Source organism: Cryptosporidium parvum, chromosome 8 (assembly GCF_000165345.1).
Source record: "Cryptosporidium parvum Iowa II chromosome 8, whole genome shotgun sequence".
NCBI classification, from domain to species: Eukaryota; Apicomplexa; class Conoidasida; order Eucoccidiorida; family Cryptosporidiidae; genus Cryptosporidium; species Cryptosporidium parvum.
The window spans coordinates 1,072,809-1,099,733 of NC_006987.1; the positions used below are offsets into that span (position 1 = coordinate 1,072,809).

Here is a 26,925-nt window from a genome sequence, read left to right on the forward strand (position 1 = left end):
TTTCTCCTACCTTTTCCTTCCTTTTATCTCTTCTCCTTCCTTTTTATTCAACAAATCTCATTTCTTCAATATTACGCTGATCTCAACCTTTTTGGCGCCAATAACTTATGTCATAATTTACTTGCCAACTTTAATCAATTCAAAATTCTTCTGAATTTATTGCTTTGAAAAATTATTAGTAAATACTCTTCTAACCTAAACATTTATTGTTGAAAACTTCTTGCTATCTCCCACTAACACTTCTATCTTACTTTCTCTCATTCGTTTTCTACATACTCATTTTCCTAGACTTGAAATTTTAAGATACAAATTTAGGCGGGAATTCTTCTTATTAACTACTTGTCAAAAGTTCAACAGTGAAGAAGAGTAAAATTTTAAGGGAGAAGGAGAGAAAAGGATTAAGTTTTAAATTTAGGAAGGCTAATATAGTCCAAAGACTTGATATCTAATCTAAAATCCCCTTTTTTTTACATACTAAAAGGTTAAAGATTGATTCTTTTCATTTATGGCTTCAATTTTAAGTCAAGAAGCTGAGAAGCGGCAAGATTCTCATCCTGTGACCCTTCAATTGTCAAATCGTCTAGTCAATTTCGTTTCTGGAGGATTTTTGGCCAACAAAACAGGTATAGAGTCTTCTTCTTACGTTTCAGATAATTCCCAGATCTCAGATAAAACACAGAAACATATGGACAAATTAAAAGAAAAAGAACAAATTGAAAATAATGTTCCATTAGCAAAGCCAGAATACTATTATTTCCCTCCAGAATTACTCACTGATGCAAGAGATTTTCTTGAACCAAAAGAAATCTCTCACTTCAGACCATATGGTAGAGGATTAGCTAATCCTGGTTGGAATACATGTTATTTTAATTCTATTTTACAAGCATTAACTTATGCACCTTATCTTTCAATTGATTGCTTAAGGAGGAATCACCAAAAGATTTGTAAACATATGAAAGACCATTTGGTTTGTATTATGTGTATGTTTGAAGATCATGTTAATATTATGTTGGATAATACATCCAAATCTAATACAAAAAATGACCAACCAGTAGTTTCTAGTTTTATCAAATGTGCTCAAAAATTAATATGGAAAAGATTTAGAATTGGAATGATGCATGATGCACAAGAATTTCTAAGGTATTTCTTAGAAGCTTTACATAAATCTTGTTTACCTAAGAATTTACAAACTGATCAAACTTTTAGGAAAATACATCCTATTGCAGCTTCAACAACTTATATTGGTCAACTATTTTGTGGATTCTTTCTTTCTAGGATTGTATGTCATAATTGTCAATATACTTCCAATACATATGACCCATTTATGGATGTACCACTTGATATTATGGGGGTATCGAATTTAGAAAATGCTCTCAAATTATTTACTAAAATTGAATATCTTAAAGGTGAAAATAGATATATGTGTCCAAAATGTAATCAGAGATCTGATGCTTCAAAACAACTTCTAATTGAGAAACTTCCTCCACTATTAACAATTCAACTTAAGAGATTTAGTTATGTAGGACATGGAAGTAGAAAACCTAACAAAGCTATCAATTTTTCAGATGTTTTGGATTTACAACCATATATGTCTTCTAAGACTTATTCTGAATCTAAAGTATCTTCATCTAAATCTGAATCCTCTTATATTTACAAATTATGGGCTGTAGTATGTCATTCTGGTAATACTTTATCTTGTGGTCATTATTATACCCATGCTAAGAGTATTGACAACAAATGGTATTGCTTTAATGATGATTACGTTAAACCAACAAGAATAGAAAATGTATTAAATGAGAATCATAAGGCTTATTTGTTGTTTTACTATAGGAGTGATTTTAATAAATATGACTTACTTAAGGATTCTGGTGTCTCCATAGAGTCTTTAGGGAAATCTCAGATCATTACTCCTTTAGCTCCTGAAATATCATTTATAAATCTTCAACTTAAATCAAACTCAAAATCCTCTATAAATGGTAAAAATAATAATTCTAAAGAATCATCAAATTCTGAATCAAATTTGAATGAATTTTTGGATCAATTATTAACAAATAAGTCTAAAGGAGAAAGAGATTTAGCCCAAAATCAAGATCAAGATCCAAATTTACAATTTTATCAGAACCAACAAAATAATAACAATATTAGACTAGTTTTGAATCCAATAATAAATACGGATGTAAATAATGAAAAATTAGATTCAAAGATTTCTATAATATCTAAAAATGAGCAAACAGAAAAGATTATTAAGGCTAAGATTTGTAATTTCAAGCTTAGATCCTTATTACTATGCGATAATTGGATTACTAGATCCAAATCAAGAAGGAATTTAGCAACCATTTTTTATCTTAAGAAATTAAAGAAACTTGGATTATCAATGAACTACTTTATTAAATCAAAATCAGGAAATTGTTCAAATGGAAAAGTTTTGATTAGTAATATTAACAAGAGTCAAATAGACACTTGGGAAGATCTTAATTTATCTAATGATACTATTACAAGCTTGGAACAAGCTCAAAAATCTCTTCTTGCTCGTTCAAATATTAGATCAGATTATGATAAGGAATATGATAAAGGTAAAGTTAAAAAACCTCTAAGACAGGCTATTCTAGCTTCTACAAGTTCCAATAATAATAATGAAAAGAATACTAATAGTAAATTCCAAGCTAAAAAATCAGCATTTATGGAAAAGAGCAATATAAAAGATTTGGATACCTTAAGTACTAGTGAACTATTTGATATTGCTTTTAAGAATAAAGGTAACTTAAAGAACAAAAATAAAAGAAAAAATGTTAGAATTAGATAATGATTATTACTAGGTAAATATACTATTTATTTTTGTTTACTTTTATCTTGTATTTATAATGCATTTTTGTCTCTGTAATAACATTTTTAATATATTTTCATCACTAAGAGTACTTAAAGAGAAATGTGATAATGAAAGACATTAAAGAAAAATGGACAGTTTGGTATCGTATAGTAAATACAGGTACCGTATAGTATATAATGGAAGAGACTGGGGTAGAAGAGGAAAAGAATTCAGATCTGGAGATAAGATCTTAAAATGGAATCATCTAATCAATTTCAAGTAAAATAAGTCTCAAATAAGTACTATTACGTCTAGATAAATCTTACAATTTCCTTGTCTCTAGTAATGTGTAATTAAGTAGATAATAGATGTTTACATTTCCCCTTAACTTTCTTTTCCTTGTAATATTAATTAAGAAAAGAGAGAAATTAGACAAATGCTTTTGGTCTTTTAATTCTAATTAGCCTAACACATTCTATCAATAAGTTTGTTGATCAAATTTTCTCTGTTACCGCAATCTCCACCTCTGGCTTCAGTAAATCTGGTAGATTTACGAACAAATCCACCATTTGGAGAGGAAAGCTTGAATGGCCATAATAAAGAAGTAACAGCCTTAAATTGCTCTCCACAAAAGAATAATTCACGAACCATACCTTCAATACCATAAACACCTTTAGAAGCAAGTTTCTTTTGAATAATAGAATTATCTTGAATACGTATTCTCTGATAACTACCTCTCTTTCCAACCTTTAAGTATCCTCTCTTATAAAGTAACTTACGAATCATAGAAATAGATGGGTATCCATAAGCAACAAATGGATCAATAACCTTGAGCATTTCAATAGTTGCTTTATTTAAAGGTAAGAATACACCATTATTAATTTGACGTAATCTAAATAACTGGAAGATTTTTCTAACTTTTGGAGATAATTTATTAATACCTTTAAGACGTATAACAAAAACAACCTTTGGTTCAGCTGGACGATATAATCCTCCATTTTGTTTGGCTTGTCTCTTTAAATCGATAATAGATTTAACATGTTCTTTGTATTGTTTTTGTAATTTCAATGCCTCGATCTTAGCCTTCTTACGTAAATCATTTAATTTGACTCTATCAGACTTGATCTTGGATTGAAAATCGGAGAATATCTTCATATTACGCTCCAATTTTAGTTTCTTTGACTCACTTGGAGGAACCTTCTTTGTTACGAATCTTGACATATTTTCTAATTTATTTACCACAACAGTTAGAGAAAAAAGAATAAATGTACTAAATTGTTGGGATTTATAACTTGAATTTGGTAACTTCTTCCTTATTCAAGAATTAAAGTCAATTTTGCAGCAATTTTATTATTGAAATTAATTTTGAATTAGACAAGACAGTCGTAATTTTAAAGTTTATTATTTTAAATAAAATAAATAAATAAATAAATATATATATATATATATATATATATATATTTATTTATTTAATTTTAAACAAATATTATTATTATGATTAATATTATTAAATTATGAATATGAATATTAATTAATTTAATTTAAATTAACTTTTTTTAATATTTTACTTTTAATACAAATTATATTATTCTTTTTGATTAATAAAAATAATTCATAACTTATTACTTTTGTCATTTTTAAACCTTTATTAATTATTCATTATATTAACTAATATTTCCGTCTCAAACAGGCGGGAAGACGAGTGCGTCTTGTCTCCGGAAAATATATATATTATGTAAAGATGATTTATGGCTTAAAGTATCTAGATCTTGCAAGTATTTTTTGAATTAATGTTTTTTTTATTTTTTTAAAGTATGATTTAATAAAATTAATATTAGTAAGATTGATATGTAATGAACCATATAATTATTAGTAATAGAAAGAGTAAAATAGTATTGGTATAAATAAATTAGTGGATCTGATGAATTTAGCATAAGAGTGTGACAATAGGAGCATGTAAAATAAAGACTGGATATTTAAGTACAGAAAAATAATGTAGTGAGACTAAAAGTATTATTCATCTGATAAAAAAATAAAACTAATCTATGATAAGATAATCAAATGGTTTTAATTTTTCGTCAAGAAAGTTACTGTTTTCATGTATTATTAATATTACCAGAAATAAAAGTAATAATAATAAACAAAAGATCATATAATTAAAGAAAAAAATTGTGAATTGATAGAATCTCTAGATTTTTTTTCCTTCATTTCTTTCTTTCTATTTCTTTTTTCTTTTCTTTGTTTTCTTCTTCTGGAATGATTAATAATTTCATTTAAAACCTTTTATTAGAGATAACTATTAGCAATTAATTAGTAATAAGTTAAGGCTAAAAGTTGAAATTAATAATTTAAATAAAGAAAAAAAGGAAAAATGTTATGAGATTGAATCATTTTCAATGTTTAAAAGAAGAAACCAAGGATTTTACCACCAGTGTGTTTTCTTCTTGCCTCTTCTTGGTCCATAATACCATAAGATGTTGACAAAACAATGTAACCAAATTGTCTGGATGGAAGTAAATCGGTACTAATTTGCTCAATATCAGATAAAGGAACATCATAACGTGGGGAGATGACTCCACATTTGTTGAGACGTCCAAGTAATTCAATGCAAATTTTTCCAGCTCTACGATCATCAACAACTTCGAATTCTCCAATATAACCACGTCTCTGCATACATTGTAAGAATTTGATAATAACCTTTGAAGAAGGACGAATTAAAACTTGACGACGTCCCATCTTCTCAGCATTTAAAATAGCCTTTAAACAATCACTTAAAACTGAAACGCGAACCATTTTTTCTGTATTTTTGCTTCTTTAATATAGATATAACACAAATTTCTAATTATGTGGTAACCTGGAGTTGTCCTTTTTTATATATAAATATCTATAAATTTTAAACGACTAATTAAAATTTAATTAGGTCAAATTACGCCTTTCAAAAAAAAAGAATTCCTTTTTTTCTTTGTTTAAATTTAATTGATGTTTAATACGTATTAATTATTAAAGTAATTTCATTTACCGCTATTAATAATTTAATTTTTATTAATTGATAAAATTAATAACTCATTACATTTATTATATAAATAAATATTAGTCAATTATTATTTACAATATTTTATTTTCTTTATGCATTTTTTTTTTTTTTAAAGCATTTAATTATAATTTTATTACTATTAATAGAGACGCCGTCGTCCTAAGTTCACGTTTGGGCGCCAACTTTTGTTACCTATTAATATTTTATGAAGAAAAAAAATTTTTTTTTTAATCTAAAAATAGGTAACTCGGTATAACAGTAATTTATAGCCCGCCTTTTTTTTAAAAAAAAGTTTCACTATTAAAGAATTTTAGATAAGAGTCAAAAATTACAAGGGAATTTTAAGTGAGAAGAAATAAAAAAGCAGAGGGGGAAAATTGTTTAAGGTCATTAATTCAATTGAAATTATTGAATATGTATTAAAGTTAAAGTGGAAATATTAATTGATTCGAATATTATCTAGTAATATAATTTAATAATTATTTGTAAATATCTTAAAATTTTGCATATTTAGATGAAATAAGTTCCAAATTAATGTGAAAGATGGCTAAAAATAATGGAATAAAAGATCTGAGTTCAGCTTTTAATGTAGTAAAGTATMAWWAGRAAGATCCTCATTTGAAAGTAATAAAGAGTAGAAATTCTAGTAAAATAGAAAATTCATTAGATAAGAGAAAAGATAAATTGGGATTTAACGATCGTGATTTCCTTGAAAGAAAGAGGTCTATACTTAAAGAGTTATATTCAGAGGGAAGGAAGAGTGAATTTAATGATGAGAGAGAGAAGTTTGCTTTAAGAAAAGATTCTATTGGAGATAATTATCAGACTTTAATAGCTACTAAGCAATTAAAGAAGAAAGTTAAGAAGAGAAAGAATAACTTTAATTTGGACGAAGAAGAAGATGATGATAATGATTATAGAGGACATTCTGGTGAAAATTTAAATAATACTAGTACTAATGATTTAGAATTCACTCATCAAGGAAAATCTATTTCAGCCTTGGATGATAAGGCTATTCGTAAATATGATGGTAATATAGATGAGGATAATGATTTCGATGATAATGATTATACTGGTAGCCGTAAAGGAGATAGTATTTTAGATGAGAAGAATATGCCAGGTTTTTTCTTTGGACAAGGAAATTCAGATGGAACTTCTACTAAGTCTAGACAGGAGATATTTAAAGAAATTATGCAAAAGAGTAAGCTTGCAAAGATGGAGATGAAGAGACATAGAGAAAGTCTAGAGGAGGAGTTGGTTAATTTAGATAGTGCATTTTCTCAAGTTCAATCAATGCTTAGTTATAAACAGTCAAGAAAAGACAGAGTCAATTCTTTACTGAATAATATTAATTCTAATTCTTCTGTTACTGATAATAATGGTAATGATAATAATATTCAGTCATCTGACAAGAATATTGAAGAATTGGATGAATATGAACAACTCAGAAATCTTCTAAAGTTTGATACAAGAACTGGTGTTTCTGATAGAATTAAAACTGATGAAGAAATTGCAAAACTTAATGCTGAAAAACTTGAGAGGCTTGAAAAGGAGAGAAAAGAAAGAATGAATCTTGATGATTCCAATATTGACATTGACTTGAGTACTGAATCGGAAAATGAGTACTTTAAGGACGACTTTGATGATGAAGATGGTGAAGAAGAGGACGGCTTTGAAGATGAAGAAGAAGATGAAGAAGAGGAAGAAGAAGAGGAAGAAGAAGAGGAGGAGGAAGAGGAGGAAGAAGAGGAGGAAGAAGAGGAGGAAGAAGAGGAAGATGAGGGACGGAAAGTAGAAAAGGACTGCTTTGAAGAGGAAGAAGAAGATGGGGAGGGGGAAGAAGAGGACGGTGAGGATGATGAGGAGAGAGTGAAACCCGCATCTAAAGGATTCATTGATTTCGAATTAAATGAAATTGATGAAATTGATTGGTTGGTGAACGATGAATCTGAACCAAATTTACCATTTAGTGTTAATTTGAAGAAAATCTTGAAGGAATATAGTTTGAAGGGACTTATGGAATTTATGAATGGATTTTCTCCAAAATCTCAATGGAAATTTATTTGCAGATTTAGATCATGCTTTAATAAGGGAGATACTGCAATGTTGAATGACTTAAAACTTCTTATTGGTTTTCTTATTAAATATCCATTAAATTGTCTAAGAACAGCAGAATCAGATTCTGAAAAGAAGAATATTTTTCAATTTATTATTAATTATCTTAAGCTTATGAGTAGTCATTTATTATTTATGGCAGAAACTGATCCAAAAGAATGCCTTATCATTTTCACTTACTTTACATTTGAAATTTGTCATACAACATTTCCAAGTGTTTATCACAAATATAAAAAAGTTGAAAAGTTTTTAAATGATAATCTTTTAAATGTAGAAAATGAAAACTATTATACTGAAATATTAGAAGAATGTCCATCTTTATACCAACTTTCTGAAGATATATATGAACTGACTTTAGAACATATTGTGATATGTAGAATGATGTTTATATTATTCCCAGTTACTGATGCTCAACATCCAATATTAACTCCAGTTATTATATGCTTGGAACAATGGGCTCACAGATGGAGTCAAGTTGGGAAATCTTTACTAAACACTAACACACCAGATCAAGATAGTGAAGAGTTTAAATACAACCAAATAAGGCTTGTTGGGGGTAGTAACCCAAATATTAGTTGCATGATTGGAGTAATCTGTCTATTGGAGATATCTAGTATTGGTTATGCAAATAGTAAATCAAATAATAATGGTAATGAATTGCTTGAAAGATTTAGTATTGGTTACTTTACTTTATCATTAAGTTGCCTTAAATGGCTGTTATTGTCTGATCCTGATAATAATATTTCCATTGAAGAAAAAAGAATTTCATTATCAATAGGAATTCTTAAATCTTTAATTAGAGTAATTTCTGCTTTTAAAGATTTACAAGGGTTCCATGCTATTATTATTCATCTTATCCGTGAAAATATCAAACAAATTAATGAATCATTAATGAAGATGGATAATTGTAAAGTATTGTTAAATTTGGTTTCTGAAATTGAATCGATCTCTACAGAAATTGCCAATAGACCTCAAAAACCAATTAGTCTTTGTCCAAGACAAACTCCAACAATTAGATCTTTGATTCCCAAAATTGATGATCCATCTGTTCCATTTGCTGCAAAAGCTATGCTTAGAGCCAAACATGGTCCCAAAGAATCCCAATATGAACATGAAAAGAAACATTATTTGTCTAGATTGAAAAAAGAAGTCAATACTGCTAGAAGACAAGCCAGTAGACAACTTAGAAAAGATTCACAAGTGATTGCAAGTGCATGGCATGAAAATAGAACGGAAAAATCCAATAAACAAAATGCCAAGTATAATTCCTTCATGAAGATGTTAGAAGACGACCAAGCTGAATATAAGAGGATGAAGACTACAGGTGGAACCATGGATACTTCAATTCAATCTTATAGAGCCAATAAACAAAACAAGAAGAAGAATCAAAAGATGGCTGGTAATAAAACTGCCAATGGTCTTGTCCACTAGTTTTCTATATTAGTATATATACTTTTTTCGTCATATATATGATTTTTGTTTTTAACTTAATTAACTTATATGTTTACGCTTTATTCTTTTTATTTCAAAGTGAAATTTTATGATTTATGTCCAAATTCCTTTCTTTTTTTTTATCCACATTTCAAATTATTAATCAATTATTTAATTACTGGTTGCATGCATGCACGTATTCATTTTTGCAATTCTTACTACACCGGTATATAAGCAATTGATTTATGTAATTAATGTGGACATTACGTGTCTATTAATAATTACCGGTATACAGTTTAAAGAAAAAAAAAATGTAAATAGCAAATTGCGGGAAAAAAAATCATTGCAATTATTAAATAATATACAATTATGCAGGAAAATTGAAGGAATTAACAAAACTTCTAAAACAATTATATTGCTTTTAATGCTGGTATATGAAGATCAAAAAAACGATTAATTATTATTTTCTTTTATCGTTTACTCTGGAATAGAGATAAGTTGATTAACTTCAAGTATTTAAAAATAAATTGTGATAAATTTTAATAGAAATATTATTATTGAAGAAGATTTAATCAATTTAAGTTAATTTATGATTTACAAAGTTTTTTTAAAATACTGAGGTAATAATTCAGATGAATAAAAAACAATGAAGAAAAATCAATTAGCGTTAGAATTACATAAAAGTGCTAATATAACGGATTTGTCTGTATTAGAAGATGAAAAAAAGTTGGTAAGATTTGGTAATAGTGGAAAATTAAAACACAGAGGAGAACATTTGAAAAGACCTACGGAGTCAGAAGAATTAGAGATTTATGAAAAAACTAAAAAAGCTTTGAATTTAGTAATTGATAGAAAACAGGATACTCTTTATCCATTTAAAGAAAGCAAAAAAGAAGCTAAGACTGAATTCATAAAATATAGATCGAGTTCCGATACTATTGGATACGATCCAAGGTTTGCTGAAAGAATAATTAAAGTAGTGGAAAGACCTAAAGATCCTTTAGAACTTCCTAAATTTAAAAATAGAATATTGGGAGGTACAAAAAGGGAGGAAATGGTTCCTATTTTAAGACCACCATCAAAAAAGCTTACTCAAGAGGAAATTAAAGAGTGGAATATTCCCCCAAGTATTTCAAATTGGAAAAACCCTATGGGTTATACTGTTCCTTTAGATAAAAGAGTACAAGCTGATACTCGTGATTTAATTAATATCTCAGTTAATGATAGATTTGCAACATTAAGTGAATCTTTACAACTTGCAGAGAAGAATGCAAGAGAACAAATTAAACTTAGAAATGAACTTCAAAAACAGAAGAAAATTAGAGAAGAAATGGAAAGAGAGGAAAAACTTAGAAAATTAGCAGAGTCGTCCAGATATGAAAGAAGTAGCCATCATCTTCTTTCAAAAATTCCAGAATTTTATCAGGATAAAAAAGAAGGTTCAGATGAAGATAATGACGAATTTGATCATATTAGAAGAATAGAATTAGAAAAAAGGAGAGAAATTGAAAGAGAATTTAGGCAGGAAAGAGCAGGGAAAAAATCAAAAACATTACGTGATAGCGATAGAGATATTTCTGAACATATTGCTTTAGGCCAAGCTCAGTCTGCTAATATTGGGTCTTCTTCTGAGTCCCAGTTTGATGCAAGACTATTTAACAAGGTATCAGGATTAGATTCAGGATTTTCCAATGATACTATAAGTGTTTATGATAAGCCATTATTTAATACAAATAATTTAAAACATAGAGGATTATATACTTTTGAAGAAAGTAGAGTTGAAGAAAGTATTGGAGGAAGAGTTCATGTACCTTCATTTTCAGGTACTGATAATTCCAAAACAGCTCTCAGAACAAAACCTGTTGAATTTGAAAGGGATGAAGATGATCCTTTTGGATTGGATAAATTAATTGATTCAGTAAGAAAGGATTACAAAAAGTAATTACAGGTTTTATTTATTTCAAGTATATTGAAAGAAATGTAATCAATTTTACACTCGTTAAGTTCATATTAAAAATATATTAAGATTATTAATGTTTTTATACTCAGTATATTATATATATTGTAATAAGATATTACCCTAGTTAAGTATATTGTATTAGTAGTTATGATGCAGTTATATTGTCTGTTAGTATTCTCTTACAATTAAATGAGAAGCAATTTCAACATTAATAATTAACATCATATAATTCTTTTTATAGGGACAACTTTTGATGTTCTTTTTTATGCTTGTGATTCAACGCTGACACCTCTTCTTAAAGCTTCATAATAAGAGCTTGCAACCCAAGCAGCAAAGTAATCAAATCCAACAGTAATAATGGAAATAATCAAAACTACAAATGAAAATACTGAGAATCCAAGTCTGATAATTGCAAAGAATATTGCTGAAACAAGCAATAATGAGCTGATAGTAAGTAATAGTGCTTGAGCATATGCGAACATCTTGGAAGTTGATTCTTGTTTTTGATAAGCTGCAATAAGACCAATAACTCCAACTCCAAATCTTGCAATTGCTACAATGAGTCCTGGAAAACTCATTGCAGTGAAAATTTGAAAGATTGAAAAAGCCAAAGTAACTGATGAAAGGATTGTCACCACTCTTCTTAATGGAAGAGGTCCAACTTTTCCTAATGGGTGTGGAAACAAGAAACCTGAAGCTTTTTCATAGTCTGCATATTCACGTGCTTTATCAATTCCTTGTTGGGCTGAAGATAAAAGTGATTCACTTTGATTCTTTAAAGTTTCTGCGTATGACATTTTTCTTTGCTTTAAATATATTAACGATTAAGTTTATTCTAATATAGTTGAATCAGCAGATGATATATGCTTATATACTGCTTTCTTTTGAGTCTTTTAACTAGTAATAATCTTCCTTTAAGAAGCTTAATTAGCTAATATTATCAGCTCGAAATTAATTCAAATATTATGTACACTCGTACAAATTTAATTTAATGTTTATTAACTGATTGACTACTCTCTAGTTATCTACTTTTTATCTTGAGTTATTTTTTCATGCATGCAATTGCCTGTGGCTTGCTTGCATTATTATTTCAATAATAAAATTTTTATTATTATTTTTTTTATGTGGATAATTTGCATACATGCATGCAAACTTGCATTCACAAAAATGTCAGTTTTTCTATACCGGTATGCACAAATTTTTATTATTAATTTTTTTGTCCACATTCATACACATGTAATAATAAAATTAAACTGATAAAAGCAGAAAAATTTAATATGATTTATGAAATTAAAAAAAAATTTGTTTATGTGGGAAAATATTGGAAAAATAGAAAGATCATATATTATTGGATTGAATTAAAATTGATAAAACCATAATTTTTAAGATAAGAAATCATTTTTTTTTAATGGTAAATTGCGATTCGTGGTTTTTGAATTTAAACAATACCTAAAAGCTAAAGAAGAAAGAAAGTATATAATAAATATATCTTAAATTATTATAAACAGAATATTATCTCTTATTTTGCAATAATAAGTTTGATAAAATAATTTATTTGATAATGTTTTATTATTAACGCAAAGTTAAATAATAATTATAATAATTAATTTAATGGAAAAGAAAGCATTTATTAATGTGGATAAAATGATACAATATAATTAATCTGCAAACTTATTTCGTCGAATTAAATTGAATTCAAGTTAATTAAATATTATTAAATTATATGTCATTCTTTAAAGTTTTAAAAATTGGTTAATTTTTTTTTCCCTAAATATCATGTAAATGGGCAAGATGTTGGACAAGGCGGTAATATTTAATTAATTGATAATCGAATACAAGCTAATAATCAAACATAAGAAAAAAAAAATTCTTCTAAAAATAAGAATTAAGAATATAACTTTGTATATTCCAATATAATAAGAATTAGCTTTTAGAGAATTATAAGCAAAGTTAACTGATGAAATTTGGTGGTTCCAAATTTACTTAGAAAGCTAAAATTATTCCAAATTAAAGAAGAATACAAGAAATTTCTGTAAGAGAAAAAGGCACACAATAACAAGCATATAAATAAAAATATATCTTTCATTTTGATTAATTTGGGGATCTTTGCTATTTTAATTAATATGAGTGATTCAAAAGATATTATTCTTGAAATTAAATTAATGAAGGAAAGTTTGGAAAGACTCATTTTAAACAAAGAGTCAGAATCTACATATGACGAAGTAATGAAAATTTTAGAAAAGCTTGAATCAGTTTGTATTAATCGAGAAATACTCAAGCAGACTAAAATAGGGGTAGTCATGACTGCAGTTAAAAAGGGGTTTTGCACAGTAAATAATATTGCCATAGTCACAAAGGCTGATGAATTAATTAGAAAATGGAAGGATTCATTAGCAACTAATACTCAACAAGCACCAAATAATAATGAGAAATTAAATGATCAAAACGTCTCATCTACAGCTAAGAAACTCAAACAATCTGCAGAAAATAAAACAAAAGATATTCAAGAAAGCCAAAACCAAGTTAAAAACGAAACAAAAGAAGAAATTAAAGAAGAAGAAATTTTACATAAAGAATATACTGGACCTTTGACAGGTGATGTAATGAGAGACAAAGCAAGACATTTTCTATGGAAGGCTATGGTAACAGGAGTGCCTTATTCTCAAGCAAAATTAATGAAAGAATCACAAGTTTGTGAAATTGCTGCAGAAATTGAATCTGTATTACATCGAGAGTATATAGTCAAAGGTGATAATTCAGTTCGTGATTATAATTTACAACTTAAAACAATTAAATGGAATTTAAGCGATTTAAAAAACCCTGAACTGAACTCTAAATTATATGTTGGTAAAATTACTCCAGAAGAAATTGCTAGAATGCAAAGTAGAGAAATGGCATCAGATGCAAAACAGAAGGAGAGAGAGAAACACAAACAGGAAAGTTTGGAAGCTTGCCAGTCCGATTGGGATTTGAGGAATTTAATACAAAAAGAGGGTCAATTTACTTGCGGAAAATGCAAGACAAATAAAACAACATATTACCAAATGCAGACAAGATCAGCTGACGAACCCATGACAACATTTGTACGTTGTTTAAATTGTGGCAATCGTTGGAAGTTTTAACCTTTTTGTTCTTTTTTGTTTCTGATATTCCAAGTATATATTAATATTTATAATAATCGAGGACAATTAAAATAATGGTTTTAATAGAAACCTAAATAAATAATTCAAAAAATTTGATCCAAAACACAGGAAAAATAAATAAAAATTGTAATATATTATATTCATGAATATATTTACAAATTTGTCTATAACTGGAGAATTCTCTATCATCCTACTCTTTACCATGATAAGAATTGAGAAGATTACATGAAAGAAATTTTGTCAAGGGCGAAACAGTTAATTTAGGTACTTCCCCTCGGTAATAGGGGAATACAGAATGGAACAGGTTGAGATAATTGAGGGAAAATATGATGGACATGATTAGTCCAAAAGTCTTAAGAAGGAAATGTTTATTTGCAACTCTTACAGTATTAGGAGTAACAAAGATTTGATACTCTGATCTTACCCAAAGCGTTGAATATTTTGACTTTAAAAGTTCTGATGGTTCATTGGTTAAATTTGATAACTTATCACTCATTTGGAATGTTGGGCTATTGAAAAAATCATACTCAATGTTAGATTTTTCATTATCGTCCATTATACTACTATTTGTATTATTGTTTTTTGAGATTTCTTGGTGCATAATCAACCATTGATACCAATCATTCGGTAGTAATTTACCATGAAATTGGGCAATATCAGCAATAATTTGTTGAGATTCTGTTACAAGATATGATTTATCTTTCTTTTGAAAACCATAATCAAGATTAAGTTCGTTTGGATAATCTTCATTACCTGAATCTTGAGAAGACAAATCATTTCCATTTGAATTTGAAAAATGCCTATAAATAATATTAAAAGGATTCATCCTATGATATAATAAACGTTTAAGAAGAAGAAAATCAATAATCCAGTTCTTTTCAAGTTGAAGAAATGCAAATATTATTCCAGGAAAACTAGTTTTTACCCACATAGGTTCGGAAGAAAATTGATTTTTGGATGTATAGAATCCAACAATACCTCCTTCAAGTTCATCTTCTGAAATGAATAATAACTCTACCATATCTTTATGCTCACAAAAAATATTTGAGCTAACTTCAGTATTAATAGAGGCAAAACTTTTCATTGAATGAGGAATACTATTATTTGAAGAATCATTTGTAAAACCTTTGATATTTTTTGAATTACTCCGATTCTTTTTATTCGTACCTTCTCTAATATTCAATCCACACCAATTAATTAAATGAGGTTTATACTTAATATCATTATCATTTGTGTACATTCTTGTACTAATTTGATAATCTATTTCATCTCTAATAAATAATGGAACAGGAAAATCACCTGGATGATATACTGAGAATTTGCTAGAATTTAGTTCTTTGTGAGAATTTATTTCTTGAAAAACAGATGATTCTGAGGAAGAACTATTCAAATTAACTGTTAATTTATTATTTTCTAATTTGTTAATAGTATAATATGATTGTTTCCAAGCATCTATGCATAAACATGTTGCTCCTTCATAAATGCATGTTCTTTTATTTTTATTATCACTGTAATAATACCGATCATGATGCAAGATTCTCATTAATACTATTCCATTAAATTCATTTATATCATTTCTAAACCTATTTCTTTCTCTACAATAAATTAATGAAGGTGTTTCAATTCCATTTAATTCAGAATATATTGTAACGAAGCTATTTATGCGCCCAAATCGGAAATATAGCACAAAAGAGTTGTAAATACTTGCCAATACAAAGACATATATTAATATTTGATATATTGTAGCCACAATTCCTGTTAAATAAGCTCTTCTTCCTTTTCCAAAAGTTCCAGGAAGTATAAAATCTCGAATTTTATTTATAATACCCATATTCAAACAATTTTCAAAAAATAAAGGGGAATTTTGTAATTTTATTGATGGGATATACTGAAATTCCCAATAAGCTGTATATAAACATATCTCATTGCAGCATTAATTATTATTGCTATAGTAAAATATCGTTCAGTTCAGATTCGCACAAGCTCTCAAATAGAACTCAAAAATCTGCAATATACTAATCAATATACAGTCACCAAAATTTTTGTGGGCTCACTTGACAATTTAAATTATTGAAATATCTCTTTCATCAAAATTGCCAGCTTTCTTTTTCATTAACTTTTATCAAGGATTCTTTAAGAACTGTTAAAAAAAATGCGCAGTTCCCGCCAAAAGTGCCCGCCACACATAATATGGCAAATAGGGACTAAAAAATGGTGGGAGAATAAATGTTAAGGGGGGCAGTTGGAGGTAGTTGAATACAAAATTTAATGGAAGTCAAGGAAAAAATTGGAATAGCGAATAATTTAAGAAGGAAAATAGACAAAAATAGGTTAGAAACCCTATTAGAAACTATTGGTTTATAAAGATCATATACAAGTAATTGTTGAGGAAATTTAAAGAAGAAAGAATCAAGTGTTTGGTTAGAGTGTGGAAACAACGGAATAATTATCGGAAAGTAGTAATATTTGATGCAAAAGAGGAAATATATGTGTGAGAATATTGAATGCTGATTAGAGTGAAGTTGGTAGAGTTTTAAGTGTCGGAGTTGGTATGTTGAATTCTGTGGATGTTGATAAATCAGGTAGATTTGGAATATTTAGTAGGAAGGATGTTTATATATATAATTTAGATAGATGGAAAGATAGAATAGATGATGGGCTAGAATTTATTAAGGTAGATAAAGGAAAGAAGATAGGATTAAAGAAGTCTACAGAAGCAAGTAGTAACCTTAATTCAATTTTTATGGATGAATATGACCATAATAGTTCTAAGTATCCTGAAATAGTAAAATTTGGAACTCATCCAAGTATGTATGGGAATTTCATAAATATTCAAGGGAATTTAATACTATATGGAAGTTTGGAAACTATTGGACTGGATTGTATTTCAACTCAGATGATGAATATCAGTTCTTTTGACTGGAGTCCTCATTTTTCAACAGGTACTTTTGTAACAAGTTGTGAGGATGCGTTAATAAGAGTCTCAGATATAAGGAGTAAAAGTCTAGACTTATCATTCATGTCGTTCTATAATACAAATTGCATTAAATGGAATCCTTTAAATTCTTATTTAATAGGAGCTTTACATGAAAATGGAGAATTTTTAAGTATTTATGATCTTAGAGTTTTAAAGTCTACTGGTATAATATCTAGAAATCAGTGGCTAAATGATAATTTGAAAAGAAAGGAGAGAGAGACAAGAGGTAGAGAAAAGGGTAATACCGAATTTACATGGTTACCATTATCATCAGATAAAGTTTTGATTTCCGAAACAGATTATTTATGTATAATTGATTTTAAAATAGCTATTGAAAGCTCTAATACAGCTTATAATAGTATTGCAGATTGTAATAATAATTTAAGAGTTAGAAATGGAGCACAATATATATCATTAACAAATCCTAATATTTCTCCAGATTTTGAAATACTCAACTTTTCATCAAGTTCGGTTGAAGAGGATGATGAACTAGGAGAGGATGAAGGTAATAGCTTAATGAATCAAGGTCATACTCAAGTTGATACAGAAATGGATATTCAGGATTTAAACTGGAAGAATAGAACAAATATAAAGGTTAATACATTTGATTTTTTACCAGGAACAAATGATCTAATAATTAATGATAAAAATGGAAGATTCTACTTTAGTGAAATCAAATATAGCGATGATTTGGAACTTAAAAAGCTTAAATTAAAATATAGTGGGCCAGTAAAGAGAATTTTTTCAAGAGAAAATAATGGACTAACAGTTTTTGGAGGATTAAAAGCAGCAAGTCACTCAAGTATTAGTTATTTTGAAAGTGAAGAAAAAAATATAAAATATGATTTTTATGCAACTTCTTTACCACAAATAAATAATAAAAGAAATACTACAGAAGATGAAAAATACAAAATGTCAAACTTGACACTTCAAAGCTTCTGTTTGGACTGGTTTTATAGAGATTTGAATATGATCTATGAAAAAGTAAAGTTAAACCAACAAATGGCAAATAATCTAATATCAATTTCTATTGAGTCAAACGAAAGGATTATAGCAAAACTTTCAAGACATCCATCATTACGTGGGAAATTTGTAATGGAAGATAATACAAATCTTAATTTAGTTATTGATTCTTTTGAATTTACAATAATTTTAACAACACAAAAAAATAATATTAAAGCTACTTATTATTTCACTAATAATACAATTCTCTTAATTAAAGAGATTTTTTCATATCTTTCTATTATTGAAAAATCAGAATTAAATATTAATTCATGTGGACAAGAATTTAAAAAATTACAAAATTATGACTACACGTCACTAAATTATTTGCATGTAAAAGAAAAAAATTACATGCAAAATTTAATACCGGTAAGAGTTTATGTGGATAATATAATATTGAATGGTAAAGAGAGAGAGAAATTGTGTGAATTATTTAGAATAGAACTTGATAAGGAATTATTAATATCATTATTTAATGAAACAGTGATAAGTAATAAAGCTCAAGTATCAAAGCAATTAATAGATTGGGTATGGATTATTTCTAGTTTACCAGAATTAATATTTGGATTATTAATTCAAAATGATGGATCAAAAAAAGAACAACAATTAGAGTTAATATCATCAACTAGAAAGCATGTATATGGGATAGGATTTGAACAACATGCAATAGTTGGTGAAAATTATGAGAAAAAAGCAAGAATTTCATTTACATTTAATACATTAGATAAATTGATCATATCTCAAGGAAATTATTTAGTAGTAATGAAAGTGAATAATGAGGATGATTGGAATAGAGCTACAAGGTATGAGAATATATTGATTGAGATTAATGAAATGTTAAGAAAAGTGGAATATATTTCAGAGGAAAGGTTCTTATATGGAGATTATTTTAAATATGCATATGTACTATTTAGTTGGCTAACAAGAGTTTTATATAAGCAAAATAGAAGACGTAGTGTCAAGGATATACAGAATTTTAGTATAGATCCAACCAATATTGAAGAAAATTCAAATTTGAGTATGATGTTATGTCCGACAGTTGTTCACTCATATTTTAAGAATAAAAGTGATGCTAATACATCTAGAAGACAGTTTGACCATATAATTGATTCTGTTACTCCTATCACATACAAGTTTAATTTAACTTGTTCTAGTTCATCATGTTTTGATCAGATTGATAAAACAAAGCTTTTTATTTTACTAAAGAAATTATATTTGGAAATTAAAAATAATTATGATGCTAGAATTTTGGTGGTGGCTATTCAAAAGCTTTCAAATCATATAAAGAGAACCGAAGATTGGTATAAGTTAAAAAATGATTCAAAAATGGGATTAGGAAATCGATTAGAAGGAATGGGAGCAAATGAACTCATTTCAGAGTTGGAGTTGAATCCAGTATCATTATCTGAAATACAAAGAGGAGGAATAATATCAGATAATAATGGTTCAATTTTAGCTCATTCTGTTTCACCTTTTCCCTTGGATTTGACTTTATATTCAGAATATAAATCTACTCAAGTACTGAAACTTGCATCAGAAGCTTGCAGTATTTGTTTGGAACCAGTTTTTGGTCTTTATACACGTTGTATAAGTTGTAAGCATGGAGGTCATATAAAGCATATTAAAGATTGGTTCGAGGATAGGACAATATGCCCTATGGTAAACTGTAAATGCAAATGCGTCCCGGAAGAATGGAAGTAGCAATCATCAAGCAAACAAAAGGTTGAGTTATATTATAGAATGTTAAGTTATAGCTAAATTGATACAGAAATATGAAACTTTCATCTATATAATCAGTTTATTTTCATTATACTAGTTTAATATTAATAGAATAGTTAGGGTATTTATCATCCTCAAGAATTATACAAGGGATGAATTTAGGAATTAAAGCATTTATTTGAGCTTTAGGAGAAAATTTTGACTTCTTTTCTAAAAAAAAAAAAAAAAGATTATTTTCCTTTTTCTTCTTTCCCTTTTATTTTTCCTTGTTTCCAGATTATTTCGTTACCATAATCTAGTCTATTAGATTCACCATATATTTGGATTAATTATGCAGCTTTAGCCTTCTTTCTATCAGCTCTAGAAACAGCGTGGAAACCAGTTTTAATGTTTTGTACACTTCTATTGGCACCACAAGCGGCACAAACAATTGTATATAGACGGGTTCTATTATCTCTTTCAAGTCTAGTATTTGGAGATTTACACATAGAACATGCAACATATTCCATAATGTATTTCCTAAGCAAAACTTCAATGTGTTTTGGCCCATATTTACCCTTTAATACAAGCTGACCATCTCCTGCAATTGATCCTTCAGTTCCCAATTCACTTAACACGAACTGGAAAACGTGGTCTGCATTTCTTTGCATAATATTGCAAATTTCTTGGAAATTAATCCAAGCTACCTTCTTACTTCCAACTCTAACAACTTGTGGTGGTTTTAGTGTATATCTCTTTGCTCCCCACAAATCTGGATTGTGCTCAAGAATCAATCTTCTGACTCTTTCTAAAAGTTCTTCATATGGGTAAATTGCACCCTTGACAAATAATTGTCCTGATCCATCAACATAACTGCTTTCTACTTCAGAAACTCCCGTCTTATGTTCCTTACTCTTCTTCTTCTTCTTCTTTTCACCAAAATCATAACCCATATCCATCTTCTGCACTCCTTCAATTAATTCTTTCTCTGACATTTTTCCTTCTCTATCTCCACTTTAACAATTTAGGACTTGTTTTATTATTCAATTTTTAATAAATTTTTCCCTTGATAGTTTACTATTTATTAATTATTTAAGACATAAGTCCTTATTTCCCGCCAAAACCAAATTTTTTTTCAAGAAAATATTTCTTTAGTTTTGGTTTACAAGTCTGAATTATTATTTCTTCTCTTGCTTGAATCTTTTATCATTTACCCATACTCTATGAGCTAACTATTATAGTTAATTTGTTTATAATATATATTGTAAACAAATTAATTCCAAGAATCTATATAACTGCTTTTCCTTAACTGCAAACTCCCCCAACAAATTTTTCCATTTCAAATATATATTGTTTTAATACGCGTATTGTACACGCATTTTTTAAAAAACTCTTTAAATAATTACTAAATTCTATTGTTCTAGCGGAATGGTATACCATTTGTTATTTAGAGAGAAAAAAAGAGGAGAAAAAGTTAAATAAATATAATTACTATAAAATTTGATTTGATGGTTGCTTCTATAAGTATTCTAATATTAATTATTCTTATTTCTACAAATTTCTATAAAGTTTAGCCATATTGATTTCCTTATACAACTTTTATATTATCTTTTCTTTCAACAATTTTTGTTGATTACTTCTGTTAATTTCATTAATATCACCTTATAATTACACTCACCCGTGTGCGAAGGGGAACTAGCTCAGATGGTAGAGCGCTCGCTTAGCATGCGAGAGGTGATCGGATCGATGCCGGTGTTCTCCACTTTTTGCTCCCGCCAATTTATTTTCCATTAATATTTTTTCAAAGTGGTCATTGAATACATACGAAAATAAGTTAATATTAGAAAATAATGAAATGTTATTTGCCATTAAATTAAAATATTAAATTATTAATTCGACGATTACAATTTATTTCAAGCAACTAATTACATATAAATATATTGTGTATAAACTAAATTGTTGAAAAGAAGAAGAAATTGTCTTTAAAATAATATTCTCTCCACTTAAGAATTTTCCTTTTCTTTTATTTGCTCTTAATTAAATTAAATGATATGGTTTAAAAGTTGTTATTGTAAAATTTGAAATGATTTTAATAAAAGAAAAAGCATTTCACTTTTAAATCTTTTTTAGATATTGAAATCCAAATAGCTTAAACACATACCTGGTGAGTCTTTGTCTTTGCGTCAGATACCTGATTCTTCCTTGAATTACTATTTGATTTAGAAGTGAAAGTGGTAGTGAGTCCAACAATAAATCCGATAAATTTAACCTTGATTGCTAAGATATATGTTGCTATACTTAATATTGTTGTAATAGTGAAAGTAAGGAAGATTGATTGTAAATATGGTATCTGGAGCGGAATGATTATATAAGACATAGTTACTTCAAGCCAAAGCATATGTACAATATATATTATAATTGATGATGCTGTAAAATGGAAATATAAGTTTGGAATAAATACATGATTAAGTAGTGAATGGCATATTGAATCCAATACAAATACGATAATCCATGATCCTGTAACATAGAATAATGAGCTACTTGGTATTCTATACATTGGGAATGCCCACATATATCCAATGCCATCATTACCCAAAGAAAAGCTGATTGAATATAAAACCAAAGAAATGAAAACGAGAGTTGGTTTAAACATTCCTGGCATATTATTAATAATACTGTGGATCTTATTACTGGAATAATAATTATAATCATTTGAAAGGCTTATTTTGTCAACAGATTGTTGGTGATTTTTAGTATTACCAAAATTGAATTCTTTGCAAGCATTAATATTAAATTGATCTTGACTGGAGCTTGGTATTGGTATAGTTAAATCAGAAGACTCTTCAGAATTTAGAGGGTCAGAACTTCCAATTAAAGCTTGGTTTTCGGGAATGACTTGATGATTTATAGAACAATAATGACTTAGTAGTTGGTCAATAAAACCAACAGCAAAGAATGAAATATAGAAAATAATAGCTAACATCATTCTTCTGTCATCAATAACTCTAAGAAATCCTTTTTCAGGAAAAACGGGTTTGTGGTTATCAGAGGATATAGTTGAAGTGTTGGAATTATATTCAACGTTACTATAAAATGCTAGAAATAAGCTTCCAAGTATAAATGATGCAGCTGTTAAATATATTAAAGCAAGATTTAGACTTGATTTCCCATCCCTATTTGATTTCATTACTAGAGATGAAACTAACATAATCATTAGCGGAAATGAAAGCCCAAAAAGTGCTAATGGATGAAAATTATAACTATATATTACGATAGGACCAAAAACTGCTGCAATACATCCGCATGAAATTATATATGAAATATTCTCACTCTTTTTCTGACCTTTCATAACCTTCATAAAGGGAAACATCACCACAGAAATAACAATCAATAATGCTAAAAACCAAAGCCATTCAAACCCATGACATTTAAAATCTTTGACATACATGAAATAGTAAAGATGAAAATTGGCAGGAGCTCCATCTAATGTATAAGTACATGGCCTTCTACCATTTGCCACGTAATGTGTTATTGGTAATAGAATAAAATACCCAGAAATTAGAGGTAAAGCCAAACGTAAAATCTTCTTTCTTAATAATACACCCAAGCTTGGAGTACTTGAAAGAAAACTAGCTCTTCCTGAAACGTAAAAAAAAATGGGCATTCCAAATTCTGAGAAAAATACAATCATTTGTCTGACAATTTCCTTTTCACTTCTTGTTATTCCAATATTTAGTAGGTTCAAGTAATAAATTACATGAACGAAAACTACCAGCCAAACAGCCAGTGTTTTCAGCCAATCCAAGTAGTGAAGGCGAGCCTGGCTCGATTTCTTCATCTCATTGGTAGCCTTTTCTTGGGAAATTACCTGATTCTCCATCAAAAAGTCAAATTTGACGAACAAACCTTTTCCTCTTAAAAAATTATACTACCTAAAATCTTTAGGCGCCAACCCTACTTTTTTTTTTTTTCCTCTTACGTGGCACCGGTATTTTAGAAAACAATTAATAATTTACATGCATGTAAGCTTAGAGTTCATTTGCAAATTTTCAAAAAAAAAATAAATATATACATTAAACTACTAAAATATACTTAAGTAAATATTAAGATTTATTATTTATTAATACAATTTATTTTTACTCTGCATCTTTTAATTGCCCTTTCTATATGGATAGACATCTGCCATTGAGCGCTAACAAGTTTATTGTGTGTGAACAATATAAATAATTTGAATGTGCACATAGTTTTTCCACCCATATTGAATGCAATGCCAAATCTTTATAATTTGATTCTCTTTTATTCAAAGCAAGCCTATTAGTATTTAGCCCCTCACCACATTTTCCCCACTATTTCTCAATATTTTTTCCACACCTGAACTTTGGCTTGAGCTTGAGCTTGAGCTTGAGCCTGAGCCTGAGCCTGAGCCTGAGCCTGAGCCTGAGCCTGAGCCTGAGCCTGAGCCTGAGCCTGAGCCTGAGCCTGAGCCTGAGCCTGAGCCTGAGCCTGAGCCTGAGCCTGAGCCTGAGCCTGAGCCTGAGCCTGAGCCTGAGCCTGAGCCTGAGCCTAAGCTTAAAACCTCCCTATTGTAATGGTTCCTTTCTCAGGCAGTCCCGTCATTTTTATCTTTTTCTTTTAACTACAACTGGTCGTTAATCCATGCTTTTGTAAATTAATTTTTATTCTTCATTTTTAATTGAATATATGATTTCAAAAATGACCCAAAAGAACTGAATACCAACATAATATAGTAAAATATTTGTGTTAAAAGTAACGAAGTGATAGTTATAAATAATATATTAATGTATATAGGCAACTCAAGCTTTATTTTGGACTCCAATAAAAATGATACAATACGAATTGTAATCGGATGTAAAAAAATCATAATAAATAGATTTTGGTTTTCTTTCTTTATTTTTTCTATCCCATTTGAACTTTTAACAAGGTATAATTCAGATCTGAAAAGTGGATGAGATGTAATTGTTATCATAAGAAATAGTAGAGATATTTCTTTAAATGTATTTAAATAAATTGTTAAATTTTGAAAGTATTTATTTTCTGTGAAGAAAAACGTTATATAAACAATAGTTAAGAATAATACCAATAAAGATATACTTTTAAGTAGTGGATGTATGATGTATATTTCTTCTCTTTTCTTAAGATAATTATTATACTGACTTCTCATAAATGATAATTGTGAATCTGTAGCACCAAGTAAGAATATTAAGCAGAGCTTCCAAATTATTGAATAATCTTTTAATGGAATCAAAAGAAAGAATAAGAGAATGTAAGTCAAAGCCAAAGAAATTTGTACTTTTGTTACTGAAGATAAATGACCAGCTAAGGAGAATGTAATGATTGGAAGAGCTAATGGGATGAATATAAGCATTGAAAACTCTCCAAGCTTATAGTAGTATAACATTAAAATAACCAAGATTGGAATTGTAGCTTTACTAATCAAAGAAATGAATGAGAATTCTCTTTCATAAAAGTAATATTCTGCTTGATTTTTTGCATTAATAACTCCAATATCTCTATGCTCTAGCTCATTTGTTAGCAAAGGACTATTTAGATTTTCTTGATATTTTCTCACATTATTTGAGTTATTCATATCCAAAATTGTTGAATATTTACTGAATAGTACGGAACCAATAGTATTTGTAGTAGTATTGTTAGTATTAGTATCAGTAGTGGGAAAATGACTGCAAGTTTCCATTAAGTCAATATCATTAGAATTATTTCTAGAGCAGTTTTGTAATATAGAATTTCTGATTTCTCCAAGAGAACATTCTATTATATACTTTGTAAGCTCAGTAATTGGGAAACATATTATACGTATAAATGATAAATAAATTAATACTTGAGGAAAATATGAAATTTTTTTGGATGCAGTATCTAATGAAGCTTTATATATGATTCTATCCAATGAATCCAAGAAAAAGTTGATAGGAGACAATGTAATTCTTTCTGCCCATATTGGATATTCTGATGAAATATAATATGAAAAAGGCTGAATAAAGTATAAGATTAGAAATCCTGGTATAAAATATTTGGTAATGGATTTATATATGACAGTCTTGATAGATAAGAAGGTAGGATGAGTAAAAATACGTATAATTCTGGAAGATTTCTGGTTGAATGAATGATTATTTGAATAATTTAACTCAATAGTTTTATTTAAAGTTAGAATTGAAGTTGTGAATGATTTTCCGGAAATATATGTAAATGCAAAAATACAGGAAAAAAATATGATATTATGAAAGATTTTGAGAGTGATTAGAGTTTTCTCATCAATATTACTAACAATATGCTTTGTTTCAATTATTGATCTTGATATATAAAGTAATGTAACAACGAATATTTTGAATCGGAACAAGTTTTTATCATAGATAAGTAGTTCACTTTGACTTAGAGACTTAATTTCACCAGGTTGAGTTTTATCTTTAATATTAATATTAACACAGTTGCTGTTATCAAAATAATAATCATTATACTTTTGATTAAGTTTTGAATTTGTACCTGAAATCTTTAAATAGGAGTCTCGGAAATTATTGTTGGGCCCACTTTTTATTGGGGAAAGAATACTTGATAAACGATAATTAGATGATGAAGGCATTTTATTTCCAATTTTAAAATGATAAATCAAAAAATAAACTCTTAATTTTTACAAGTAGAACTTTTCAAGATTACTTATTCTCTTTCTCTTAACTTGAAACTGAGATTCAAAAAAAAAAAAAAAAATGGATAAATGAATAACTTCAG

General features: G+C 28.1%; 12 protein-coding genes and 1 non-coding gene across 13 annotated transcripts; 6 read left to right on the forward strand and 7 right to left on the reverse strand.

Annotated features, from left to right (window-relative positions):
• Positions 1-505: 505 nt before the first annotated feature.
• On the forward strand, positions 506-2,803 carry cgd8_4340 (ubiquitin carboxyl-terminal hydrolase of the cysteine proteinase fold; the record flags this gene model as incomplete). The annotated part of the gene is made up of 1 exon (XM_627322.1): positions 506-2,803. The coding sequence occupies one exon, from the start codon at positions 506-508 to the stop codon at positions 2,801-2,803; it is 2,298 nt and encodes a 765-aa protein (XP_627322.1).
• Positions 2,804-3,271: 468 nt separating this feature from the next.
• Positions 3,272-4,027, reverse strand: cgd8_4350 (60S ribosomal protein L7; the record flags this gene model as incomplete). Its single annotated transcript, XM_627323.1, has 1 exon — positions 3,272-4,027. The coding sequence occupies one exon, from the start codon at positions 4,025-4,027 to the stop codon at positions 3,272-3,274; it is 756 nt and encodes a 251-aa protein (XP_627323.1).
• Positions 4,028-5,206: 1,179 nt separating this feature from the next.
• Positions 5,207-5,620, reverse strand: cgd8_4360 (40S ribosomal protein S15A; the record flags this gene model as incomplete). The annotated part of the gene is made up of 1 exon (XM_627324.1): positions 5,207-5,620. A coding segment is annotated over one exon (414 nt), but the record flags the coding sequence as incomplete, so codon positions are not given.
• A 763-nt stretch (positions 5,621-6,383) lies between these two features.
• cgd8_4370 (conserved protein) lies at positions 6,384-9,386 on the forward strand (the record flags this gene model as incomplete). Its single annotated transcript, XM_627325.1, has 1 exon — positions 6,384-9,386. One exon carries the CDS (start codon positions 6,384-6,386, stop codon positions 9,384-9,386), a length of 3,003 nt encoding a protein of 1,000 aa, XP_627325.1.
• A 646-nt stretch (positions 9,387-10,032) lies between these two features.
• Positions 10,033-11,328, forward strand: cgd8_4380 (SNW family nuclear protein; the record flags this gene model as incomplete). The annotated part of the gene is made up of 1 exon (XM_627326.1): positions 10,033-11,328. The coding sequence occupies one exon, from the start codon at positions 10,033-10,035 to the stop codon at positions 11,326-11,328; it is 1,296 nt and encodes a 431-aa protein (XP_627326.1).
• Positions 11,329-11,609: 281 nt separating this feature from the next.
• Positions 11,610-12,143, reverse strand: cgd8_4390 (hypothetical protein; the record flags this gene model as incomplete). The annotated part of the gene is made up of 1 exon (XM_627327.1): positions 11,610-12,143. The coding sequence occupies one exon, from the start codon at positions 12,141-12,143 to the stop codon at positions 11,610-11,612; it is 534 nt and encodes a 177-aa protein (XP_627327.1).
• A 1,326-nt stretch (positions 12,144-13,469) lies between these two features.
• cgd8_4400 (transcription elongation factor TFIIS) lies at positions 13,470-14,468 on the forward strand (the record flags this gene model as incomplete). The annotated part of the gene is made up of 1 exon (XM_627328.1): positions 13,470-14,468. The coding sequence occupies one exon, from the start codon at positions 13,470-13,472 to the stop codon at positions 14,466-14,468; it is 999 nt and encodes a 332-aa protein (XP_627328.1).
• Positions 14,469-14,679: 211 nt separating this feature from the next.
• Positions 14,680-16,320, reverse strand: cgd8_4410 (hypothetical protein, possible transmembrane domain; the record flags this gene model as incomplete). Its single annotated transcript, XM_627329.1, has 1 exon — positions 14,680-16,320. One exon carries the CDS (start codon positions 16,318-16,320, stop codon positions 14,680-14,682), a length of 1,641 nt encoding a protein of 546 aa, XP_627329.1.
• Positions 16,321-17,040: 720 nt separating this feature from the next.
• Positions 17,041-20,169, forward strand: cgd8_4420 (WD40 repeat and RING finger domain-containing protein; the record flags this gene model as incomplete). Its single annotated transcript, XM_627330.1, has 1 exon — positions 17,041-20,169. The coding sequence occupies one exon, from the start codon at positions 17,041-17,043 to the stop codon at positions 20,167-20,169; it is 3,129 nt and encodes a 1,042-aa protein (XP_627330.1).
• A 347-nt stretch (positions 20,170-20,516) lies between these two features.
• cgd8_4430 (translation initiation factor if-2 betam beta subunit ZnR) lies at positions 20,517-21,161 on the reverse strand (the record flags this gene model as incomplete). Its single annotated transcript, XM_627331.1, has 1 exon — positions 20,517-21,161. One exon carries the CDS (start codon positions 21,159-21,161, stop codon positions 20,517-20,519), a length of 645 nt encoding a protein of 214 aa, XP_627331.1.
• Positions 21,162-21,855: 694 nt separating this feature from the next.
• Positions 21,856-21,928, forward strand: cgd8_4435 (the record flags this gene model as incomplete). Its single annotated transcript has 1 exon — positions 21,856-21,928. It is a non-coding gene; the product is annotated as a tRNA-Ala (tRNA).
• Positions 21,929-22,315: 387 nt separating this feature from the next.
• On the reverse strand, positions 22,316-24,046 carry cgd8_4440 (protein with 12x transmembrane regions; the record flags this gene model as incomplete). The annotated part of the gene is made up of 1 exon (XM_627332.1): positions 22,316-24,046. The coding sequence occupies one exon, from the start codon at positions 24,044-24,046 to the stop codon at positions 22,316-22,318; it is 1,731 nt and encodes a 576-aa protein (XP_627332.1).
• Positions 24,047-24,835: 789 nt separating this feature from the next.
• On the reverse strand, positions 24,836-26,779 carry cgd8_4450 (hypothetical protein; the record flags this gene model as incomplete). Its single annotated transcript, XM_627333.1, has 1 exon — positions 24,836-26,779. One exon carries the CDS (start codon positions 26,777-26,779, stop codon positions 24,836-24,838), a length of 1,944 nt encoding a protein of 647 aa, XP_627333.1.
• Between the last annotated feature and the right edge of the window lie 146 nt (positions 26,780-26,925).